The following is an 11,460-nucleotide window of genomic DNA, read 5'->3' on the forward strand; positions in this document are numbered from 1 at the left end:
GCAGTGAGGTCCCGGTCCAGGCAGGCCGCAGGAACACCCCGCCGCAGACGAGGTAGCTAACACACGACACTTGAGCCTCAGGTTCTAGAGTCTGGAAGTCCAAGGTCATGATGCCATCTCTTCAGGTTGCACAGGCCATCTCACGTTGTCCCCATGTGGCAGAAAGTGGCTTTGGGAGCTCCCCGGGGTCTCTGTAAGGGCACCCGTCCCAGCCGTGAGGGCTCCTGACACCATCCCATTCGGATTAGGGTTCTGCCTCTGGACCTGAGGGGACACAGTCTGTCACAGGGACCAGCTGTGCAGACTGAAGGCATCATGATGTGGAGGCCATTACAGTCTCTCTGAGTCAGAAGGTGGCACTGGACCTCACGGGAAGACTTGGTTTGATCCCCCCAGTCACATGGATGAGCCTCACCCCTCCCACGCCCCCAAACCACCCCCTGCCCATCGCTGCTGCCCTGTCTCTGGGAAGACTTCGTGGGCCTGAGGATTTCCTGGAGGGCTTCGAGGGAAGCTGGAGCCATGAGCCCCACCCTCCCTTCTGTGTTTTCAGAGGGACACGCCCAGTGCAGCCGCCGCAGCACACAGAGCCCGCTGAGCCTCTCTGTGCCACTGGCCTGTGTTTCTTGGATTTTATTTTCAGAGCCGTCTGATGCACTTCCTACCGCCCCCCCCCCGGGGCCCTGGCTGGCACCCCGGCAGTGTTGGCAGGGCCAGGGAGGGGCCTGGCGGAGGCGGGCCTGTGCTGCCAGGTCCCTGCCCCAGTGAGCAGCCCTCGTGGAGAGGGGGTGCTGGCTGATGGAGAACACTCGTCAGGCCTCGCCCTGGGAGGGACGTCTGGTCCTGCGAGTGTGTGGAAGCCGGACGCCGCGGGGGTGGCTCTGAGCTGCAGAGCTCGTGGCTGTGTTGGTTTGTGCGCCGCGGTCGCCGGCACTGTCCCACGGAGCCTCGCCGGGGCCAGGACGGTTGCCACCCACCCTGCCTTATTGAAAGGCCCGTGGAGCTCAAACTGGTTAACTGACCAGCGCCACGCCGCCTGACACCAGGCCTGACACCGGCCGTTGGGCGCTGTGCCCAGGGCCGCACGACCAGCTGAAAAGTGGACATCACATCTGAGCGGCAGTTTCTGTTCAGTGCGAGGGAGCTGTCCCAGCCCTTGCCCACCAGCTGTGCCGTCCAGGCCCCTCCGGGCATGGTGCGGTGCTCGTGGGAAGCGTAAATTCACCTCCACAGGCAGCGCTGCTCTGTTCTTGGAGGGACTGAAGGTCCCTAAGGCTCTGCGCCACCGCAGTGGGGGTCCGGGGTCCGGGGTCCTGTTCTGATTTACCAAGAACCAGGAGCTGTTGTCTTTGAGTTAATATTGGGCCTGTGCCGGTCAGACCAGTCAGTGTAATAACTTTTCAGTGAGTGAATCTTCCAAATAGCATTTTAACAAGTAAATTCCGGATAAAAAACTTGTTCTTAATTTTTACCAAAGTGGGGAAAGAGACTTCCAACAATAGTGTCCTTTTGACTTCTAAAGTGGTGGTCATTTGGCTGTGCTACAAAACTTGTAGCTAATAATTAAAGGCAAGATTTAGGTAAATGCTTTATCAATACAACTGGTGAGGGGACATGTTTTCTCAGTGTCAGAAACGGCAGCACACGGCCATGTGCTGGACTGTCGTGCTGCAAGGTCTGAAATTCCTGCTGGATTTGAAGGTATTAACAAGTCCCCATCAACATTCTCTCAAGGTTTTTGATGTCATTTTAGCCATTGAACTAAAATATGTGAACTATTACTCTGTTGATTTTGTTCTTAAACCAAACTGCATTATCATCTGAGAGTGTGTTCTTAAAGTATTGTTAGAAGTACTTTCAAAACGTGTAAACCCTGTAATTTATGTTTCTCCTGCCGTTGCGGCTTCGTGCTTTCTGGTTTTAATTCGAATGCAGTCCTGACTGAGTGTGTACCTATAAAATCGTGTTTTTCCAAGTACAATCTACCGTCCTGACCTTAGGTTTTACAGTGTTCTTAACCTTCTGGGAGGTTCCTCCTATACCAAGAGGTGGGGTCCCCCAGCTCTTTCATATTAGAGCTGTCTAGTTGGGGTTACTTGAAACAGATCAGATTCTGACATTTCTTAGTTTACCATGAAGGCCCAGGGAGTAAATTAGGGGGGCGTCCGTACAAGCCCATTAATTGCATTGCCCCGTTTCATAAAATGTACACAGCTGTAAACCTAGACTGCTTCAAGACAACGGTCTCATTTATCTAAACAATTCTCCTTTTAGACTCAATGGCACTGATGGAAACACAGATAAGGAGTAGGGATCGGAGGAGGGACCTTTTGGAGCCTGGGCTGAAACTGTCTGCTCCCCTTACAATCCCCTTTTCTTTCCAGGGCTTGTCTGCATACAGAATAGATTTATCTGCATTTGGTATATTCCATGAGCAACGTCAGGGAGACTGCGGTGGGCAGGGCTGCGGGAGAGGGTGTCCTGCCGGTGGGGGAGCTGTTGGCAGGTTTTAAGGAAATGGCTGCTTTGCTCCTGGGGAGAGCAGTGCTAGGTGCGCTGTTACGGCTGTGTGTTTCTGGGGTCCGCGTCACAGGCCTCCTTTCTCCACGGCAGCTGTACCTCCGTCACAGATTCTATTAACTTTTAAATGGCTGCAGAACTTTTGGAATCCTTTCCTTAAGCTAGGAGATGAGATTATTTTCTGCGACTTTCAAATATCACTTCAATTACACTCAGGTAGAGTCAGGAGTTTTTTTTCCTCCTCACACTCCTTCAGCCTGTTCTCCACGGTTCTTGCTGACACTCGGCAAGGGGAAGCTGGCAGTTGACCTGGGTTGCCCCTCTGTCCCAGGTCATCGTGCAATCTGGACGTCACCCCACGGTGCTGCAGAAGCTGTGCCAGCTGCCCTTCCAGTACTTCAGTGACCCTCGGCTGGTCAAGGTGCTGTTCCCTTCCCTTATCGCCGCCTGTTACAACAACCTCCAGAACAAGATCATCCTGGAGCAGGAGATGAGCTGTGTTCTGCTGGCCACGTTCATTCAGGTACCTCTGTGCTGCGCCTAATTCTCTGGCAGCGTGTGTAAGCTGACGCTGTTGAAAAGGAAAAGTGAACCAGCTGTATTTTTGCCATCCAAGTACCTTTTAGAAATCTCATGTATTTGTGTGCTTGAAATTAATTTCTAAAACATCGTGATGGTAAAACTGGAATTGAGTGTTGTATAGTTTCTACTTGGAGGATATCAGGGAAAGGGTATTTTTCCCAATTAATGAAGTAAGCCCACACTAAGGAAATGTTTTTAAAAGATTGCCAGACTTATTTAAGGCTTTAATGGTTCCTTTCATCTTACGTTTAGTCTGGCTATAAGGGATAGATAATGATTGCTGAAGAAAGATCAATTAAAACTTCAGTTTATTTGTAAATGTTTAAATAAATATTATTCATACGTATACACACATCTGTGTATATAATAAAAAACCTGTTATATTGCTTTTAGAAAAATCTGAAACTTTTAAGTATGGCCTTCTGTTTTCTGATTCAGTTAACTTCTGTAGGACTGAAGTCAGACTTAGTGCTGTAGCAAAGCAAAGCAGTATTTGCACATCTACACGAACTCGGTCAGCTGGCAGAACAAAAATCAGGTTGTCTACTCAGTAATGTTTGCTAATAGCTAATCCTTGGATTTTTTTTTTTTTTTCTGTCCTTGTACGTCATTATTTCCTCAAATTTTTCTATTTTCTTTCTAATGTTCCATCAGAAAACCAATAAGTTTTTGCTCCTTGGCACACACATGATTAGTCGACAATAAGATAATAATGAAACAGAAAGCTGAGCTCTGCATTGGTGTTGCTCCTTGCTCTGGCTCATACACACAGAGCCCTGTTGAAAGGGTATGACGGTGACCAGCTGGTCGGGACAGCTGAAGAGTCCCAAAACCTTCTTCACCTTAGAAACAATTCATGCTTTACATTTTGTAAACTATCCTCTATTAGATTCTCAACTTATAAACACAACTAGATCCATTGTGTTTAGAAATATTTTATTTTCAGCGTAGTTATTTTGTTTGAGACTGGGTTCCATTCTCTGAAGTTTTTTCAAAGATTCTCAGATCTACAGGCCAAGGATGAATGCTCATAAAGTTATGGTTAAATCAAAATCTTAATAAAGTCTTATATAACCATCATATCAACATTTAGGATTCTATATATATTCTTAGAACGTTAGGATCAAATTAAATAGAAAAAACTTTCTAGAGAATCTTAAGACTGCTCTTTCATTCAGATTGTTCCTTCTTTCATTCGACAGGTAATGTGTGAGTGCCTACAGCCTGAGCACAGTGTGGTCTGGGCACTGGCAGTACCACAATAAGTAAAACCGATAAAAATCCCTGCCCTCACAGATCTCTCGTTAAAGTTGGGGGGGGGGGTCAAACAGAAAACAAATAGCTTGTCAGACAGCGTTAAGTGCTGTGGAGAAAAGTAAGGTGGGAATGGGGCAGGGGTGTCGGGACGGTGCGGTTGTGGTGCGCAGTATCTGGGGCTTGAGCAGAGGGTCCTCAGCGAGAGCAGAGCACAGAGGACATTTGCAACAATTTACAAAAATACAAATGATACCAGAATCTAAAGGAGTAAAGATCATATTACTTGTTTTCATCTGTTATTGATCTCAAAATAGTTCTGCATCTATTCTGCTCTGTTACATTCAATAAACATTCAAATATAAGTGAATGTGAATTTAACACACATTTAACATATATTTTAACACAAAAATTCCTTAAATGTTTCACAGGTTTCTTAGAATGCTTATTTGGGATAGAATGTTAGCTTAGTTGACTTAAATAAAGTTTTTTTTTTTCCCTACAAATAAGTATGCTCAGGGAAATGAATATATATTCAATTTAGTTAATAAAATGGTTCTGCAAGGTCCCCATGTATTAGATTATTAGTAGCCACTAGAAAATATTAGAAGTAGGACCTGGTAGTTTCTGAAATTTTTATGGTCTACATTTTTCATTTTACATCTTAAAGTAAAATTACTAGACTTTAAGATTTAGCTACAGAATACCTAACAGCTTTTATAGTTGTGCTTTTTAAAAAAATGTTAACAATCTGTCTATTTTAAGACAGTAAATTTGACTAAAGTGTTTGTTTTGTTAGATATAAAATAAATTGCAGTTTCCACAGTAGGCAGCAAGCTGCCCTGGTGATAGTTAACCAGAATTTAAGAGTCATCTCTTATTTGATTTAAATTTATGAGAACTTTTCTTTAGCTTTTATACTTGGGCTCTAAACTATTCATGCAAAAATAGTTGTCTCAGAATTCAGAAGCATTTCTGAAGCTGCCCTAAGTGAAATTCTCTGTTCCTAGCTGCATAAAAACACTTCTCTTGTCTCACACAGGATTTTGCACAGAATCAAAGTCGGGCAGATACCCAGTCTTATCAGCCCAAAGGTATGTCTGTAATTAAAACTAAATGTCATGTGTTTGTTAGCTGGACAGACATGTTTCTTACCTCACCTTCTGGAACTGTTAGAGAAATTAATTATTACATTGCCTAAAATATTTGAGATTTGGGTACCAAGTGTGTTTCAGTGAGTAAAGAAATCAACTCTGTCATCAAGCATGAGAGTATCAGAACATCCAAAGAAATCCATGTAAGTAAAAGCACAAAATATTTTTGTGTCATTTGCATTCACCACATGGAAGATATAATAAATGATGAATAAATTTATTTAGTAACAAAGGAGACAATCAAATAGATCATTAATGTTGGCCTGCATTACTCACATAAGTGCTGACATCACATAGGTTTGGTTCCCTATCCGTGTTCAGAATAAAAATCAATGCTAGTAACCCATATTTCCCAAAATCAAGTACTTGAATCTTTTTGTTGAAATAAGAAATGTAAACTTGTTTTCTATGGAGAAAAAGCCATCACATTATAAGGTTTTATTCCTGTAGTGTTCCTGCTGAGGTGTTTCCTGTGGTCAGAGCTGGAGATGTAGAATTTTAAAGTGCATTTTTACTTTTTAAAATATTTCACTGCCTAGCCTGTAACTGAGTACAAGTTGCTCTTTGACTGTCATGACAGCATCTCTGTTGAGACCCTAATCCAGAGTTTCCCCAGTTCTTCCATTAGCTTGATAGTCTTTATTTTTATTTTTATTTATTTATTTTTAGAGATGGAGGGAGGGAGAAAGAAAGGGAGAGAAACATCCATGTGTGGTTGCCTTTTGCACACCCTCAGCTGGGGACCTGGCCCGGAACCCGGGCATATGCCCTGACTGGGAATCAAACTGGTGACTCTTTGGTTCACAGGCCAGCAGTCAATCCACTGAGCCACACCAGCCAGGGAAGTTTGATAGTCTTTAAAGTGGCCATTCAGAGGCCCACTCCCAGCAGGACCCTGTTGGGCACCCACCAACTAGTCCTCATTTGGCAGCAGTACAGGAGGGAAGTCACTTTGGACACACACACGCTCTCTCTCTCACTCTCTCTCTCTCTTTCTCTCATTCTCTGTCTCTCTCACACACACACAACACAGAGTTATCTATAGTGGGCAGGTGTTGAAAAGTACAGAGAAAAAAATATAAACCTGTAACAATATCATGAAAATATATAATGTTTTATTGTCTCAGTTACTCTGAAAAGTAAACAGAAAGCTGTGCCCCTTCTTAGAAATTTAAATCAACATCATAGTCAGTATCATTTGTCTAAGCTGGAATTAGTGTGCAGGTTCAGTTCTGCCCTGACTCAGCCACAGCCATAAAAGAAAAAGAAGAAAGAGAAAGAAAGAAAAAGAAAGAAAGAAAGGAAGAGAAGAGAAGGGAAGAAAAGAGAAAAAACCTATTGGGGGCTACTGGGAAAATCAGCATAATTTGTTGCCATTGCTTACAAAATAATTTTTTAAATTTTGGCTATGTGAAAATACCCACAAAAATCATCTAATGCACTTATTTGTAACTGTACAGCAATTTCTTTGCCAGTAAAAAGTATAGACATTTTGTTCTTCCTCTTTCTCCTTCCTACAAGGATGAGTCCCTCTGCTGCTCCGTGGGCCGTGAGGCCTGTGGGAGTCTCCCCACCTTCTTTCTTTTCCAAGGGACCGTCTCTGACTCCCATGCTTCCCCCAACCACAATGCATGTAATTCACACAATAGCAAGTGGGGGCTGAGAAAGAGTTACCCCTGCATTTGGTGACAGCTCCTAACATGCTCACTTGTTTTTTTTAAAAAGATGACACCTCACAAAGTTGCCAGTTTGTACCTTGGAAGTCTGTTCCCCTTTTGCTTAAGGGAACTTTTTACTAAGTCCCCATAAAATATTTCAAGGTGCTTTGAGTCCATTGCCTAGATCAACCCATAAGTATAAGTCAGCTCCTGGCAGCACCACACTCTTAGTGCAGAGGAAGATTCCGGGTCTCAGATCCTCGCCGCTTGATGAGTGCCCAGTCATGGGATTATTTGCTTTGCTCACATCATACTCAATGAAGTTCCTAATAGTATCCTCTAGGAGGCTGAATGTGAGATTTGAGCATTTTCAAAATTATATTTAAACTAAAAGCAGGTTTTCAATTAAACAGACTGTTTTAGAAAATATGTCCAGTTTACATAACATATTTACCCCTTCAAGGCTAAATTAATGATAGAACATATGGCTGTCATTTTATTTTGTTCACCAAATTAATTTTACCCTATTTTCCTACCCTGGAATCCAAAGAAATTGTTTTCATAATGTTTTACATAGGGGCTAGTGTCTGAATGTATTAGAAGCATAGATTGTGATTAAAATATATTGTCTATTTTATACTATAAATCAATTACCTTGTTTACATAAATTGTGTCTTTGTTTATCTGAAGTTTATGTCTCCATTTTGTACTCAGATATCAAATGGATTTTAACTCTTTTACATTTAATTCTTTTCAATTTTCCTCTCAGGAGAATGCCTTGGATCCCAAGACTATCTCGATCTGGCTAACAGATTTCCTCAGCAGGCCTGGGAAGAAGCTCGACAGTTTTTCTTAAGAAAAGAAAAATAAAAAAATGCTTTGGTTGGTTCTATATTTGAGTACCCTTATTAATATTTCAAATTGCTCAAATGTTCTAACTACTCCTTAAGAAACTCATTTTCACATGTTTATACTCTCCCCCTATACTGTAGATATGGTATATATTTTGAACTATTTATAATGACTGTAGATACTTTAATGTTCTACTTGCTAACTCTGCAAGTTGTTTATTTCATTTATGCACAATATTTTGCAGTTTGGTAACTTCAATCTTATATACTTTGCATTTGTAATATGTGTGAAATTAGACACAAAATTAGCAAGTCTGTTTTGTTCTCGTAATAAAATAACTTATTCTGTTTGCAATGGTGACTTTTCTTGTTAAGGCAATACAAATTGGAAAGGAAAATGCTAACTCCAACTCCAGAAGTATCTTCATTAAAGACTTAAAGTTAACCAGTTCAGAATTTCCCTCAAGGTCTGGAGCAAAGATGTTTATAACACTTTTACATTCTAATTACATATATGTTTTTTGGGTCCATTTGAAATGAACTTAGAGCATTGATCATCCATCTGCCTAAACTTTCATCCAGGCAGTGCCGGGCATCCACCACAGTGCAAACTGAAATTATTCTCCGAATAAAGTCCAATCCAAGAAAATCAGCCAGTGAGTCATCCTGAAGTATTTTCTGAAAGAATTGTGAAGTCAAACACAAGACAGACAGGGACGTTGACCTGCTCTGCCCTGTTCTCACAGCTTCTGGCCCTGAGGCCAGTGGCCAGCGCTAAGCCGGGCACTGAGTGACATCGGTAATCACTTCTGTCGGATAAGGATCAAACATTACCAAGAACAAAGATCTGGCTGTGAAAATTGTTCTGAATATGTATCAGATTTGAGACTGGAGCTGAGGGGCTAGAAAAGAGGAGTTTCTCCCGTTTTTCAAAAGCAAGCCCACCTACTGACGTTCAGAGAGAAGTACCCCGCATGAGTGGTTTTTACTGCTTTACAAATCAAGAGAAAGTGGAGGTGCAACTTCAAAACCCAAAACAGAAGGCGACCTCATTCCGGTGCGTCCACACTGCAGCCGGACCCGCGGCCGCAGAGGGGAAAAGGCCCAGATAGTTAGAAGAATTGCCTCAAGACGCTTCTCGATAAAAGTAAGCTGCTCATCTAATCGGAAATTTGCCCAAAAGCCATAAGTAATGGAGTCAGCGGTAACTACTGCCCCAGAAACCGTTCACAATCCCAAGTAAATGTGTGATCGATCTCGGATGGTTTCGCTGCCCTGGGCCACCAGGCGGAGGGAGTCGGGGCCAGAACCCGCTCCAAAGAAAGAGCCGAGGCCGGGCGCGCCTCCCCGCTGAGCCTGGGCCAGGCCCTCCCCTCTCCGCCGCCCTCCCCTCGCAGCGCAGCTGGAGAACCGCGGGTCGGAGCTCCCGGTCAACTCTCCACCCTTGAGTCTCAGGAATCGGGGCAGGCATTACATCCCACCACCCCTATCCTTCCATTTCCCTTTTCCTACTCCTGCACCCCAACACGGGGGTCACCTGCCTTCGGACTGGACCGCCCAAACTCTGTGCTCTGCTCATTCCCCCACCGCTCGCTCTCCCGCCAGCGGAGGACCTGCTTCATAAGCAGGTGCCCTGGGCCCAGGGCTAGATGCACCTGGCACTCCCGCCTTTCTGACATGATTGCTGCGGGTCCCAGACTTGTTTTTTAAATTGGGCTGTTCCCCACCCAAATCCACAGCGGGTTCCCAAAGGAGTATGTGCTTGTGCCCTTTCTCTCCGTTACCATTCGGACTCCATTTATCTGCATCAATGCACAGTCTCCGTCAACAAGGCGCTAGTCTCTAAATGCGTACATAGCCCTTGTTATTGCGTTGAATCGGTGTCTTCAAGAGTTTTCCTTTACATCAATCACACCCGCATTTGAAAGTCTCTAATCTTCCCTGCATCAGCTTAATAAACTCAATTTCCTGCTTTTATCACAACTCCATTGCAACTTCTCTGCAAATAGTTTATTCTCCACTCATTGTTCCCTTTCCCCGGCTGCTGCTATTCAGGTAATTCTCTTGCTCTCTTTGCTAAGAGGAAACAGCCAAATAGAAGTGTGGGGATTCTCCCCCACCCCCCAAAGCAGCAATAGCAGAATCTCATGTTTTCTTGAGAACAATTTTAGACAGTCTCACTTCAACCCAATATTTGCAGCTCTGATAAAAATGAACTTTATTCCTTATTCAAAACTGAAAGGCTGATTTCTGTCCCACAATCCATTAAATATTCAAGTTGGTTGGAGATACTGGCACAGGGACTGAATTTCCCAGAAGTATGCTGCCTTTCAATATGTATTTAGTTTTGTGTATAATAGCCATAAACTTTTCCATCTCGGAATCCCTTTCCTGCCTCAATTTCATAGAGCTATCCAAATTATTAGATAAATATTCTCAAACTGTCTTCTTCTAAAGTGAATCTAGTTAAATAACTACCATTTCCCACCTATGACTTCTTTTACTGAACTTTTTGCTACACCATTGGGTATCCCTTTAAAAGTTCAGTAAATATAAAATACAACACTTGTCATTGTTACAGATAATTTAATTTACAAGAAAATCCCTACCGTATTACAGAAGACGTTTAAAGATGATCTGGGAACCATTAAAACTGATATTAATGTAACTAACCAGCCATAGATCTGACACCTCACCAGGGAACCTACATGGGAAAGGATACGCCCCTATGCCTGGCTAGCAACAAACTGCAGAAGAGCTCCTGCTGTTCTATACAGTAATCCTGGCAGTTGCAGGCATCCTAATGTACAGTAACCACTTTCATCATTCCCCAACACCCCGAAACAGACATGCTCAAATAGCAAAAGGAGGAATTAGATTTTTTGCTCTCTGGATGATAAAGGAAGAGATGACTGCAGCTGTTCCCACTCGCAGCATTAAACTGTAGTCTATGTCAAAAGCAAAAGTCGGAGCTGATGAACCTCAATGAAATTCTTCTGTATTTAAGAACCCATTTCCCTTTTTTTTTTTTTAATGACAAATCCCAATATTCTGGATAAATCAGAAGTTTTCTAACGTGAAATTAGCTAGGAGTTTAGGCAGCCAAAGGTAAAAGGAAAATATCTGTGTTTCTGTTTGGGAGAGAATGGTCCAAATAAAGGGAACGAAGTCTCCAAAAATAATCCTGATTATTACAACCGGTTCTGGATATTTAAGAGGTAAAGCTGGTCCTCATTAACCCTACACATTTCTCCCCTTATCTGTAAGTTTGCAACACCATTTTCTAAATCCCGAAGAAGGGGAATATTCTAATTTTTGTGCTAGCATCACTTTGACTCAGGAAGCAAAATAGAAATGTGGCTCCGTTTCCACACCTCCTCCCACTTCCAATAATCGCCAGCCAGTTTTCCAGCCTTCCATCCCCAACCCGGCGGCGGGGTG

General features: G+C 43.1%; 1 protein-coding gene across 3 annotated transcripts in view; it reads left to right on the forward strand.

The window, feature by feature from the left end:
* The window catches only part of SCAPER (S-phase cyclin A associated protein in the ER), a 115,382-nt gene extending 107,322 nt beyond the window's left edge, over window positions 1–8,060 (forward strand). For all 3 annotated transcript variants that reach the window (XM_090263625.1, XM_090263626.1, XM_090263624.1), the window contains 3 exons: window positions 2,852–3,043; window positions 5,399–5,450; window positions 7,938–8,060. In XM_090263625.1, the coding sequence (XP_090119751.1) occupies window positions 2,852–3,043; window positions 5,399–5,450; window positions 7,938–8,038 (345 nt within the window). In that variant the 3' untranslated portion in view covers window positions 8,039–8,060. The remainder of the gene's footprint in view (window positions 1–2,851; window positions 3,044–5,398; window positions 5,451–7,937) is intronic.
* Window positions 8,061–11,460: the final 3,400 nt, after the last annotated feature.

This window comes from Furipterus horrens, unplaced genomic scaffold (assembly GCF_987537825.1).
Source record: "Furipterus horrens unplaced genomic scaffold, mFurHor1.1.pri manual_scaffold_16, whole genome shotgun sequence".
Taxonomy (NCBI): domain Eukaryota; kingdom Metazoa; phylum Chordata; class Mammalia; order Chiroptera; family Furipteridae; genus Furipterus; species Furipterus horrens.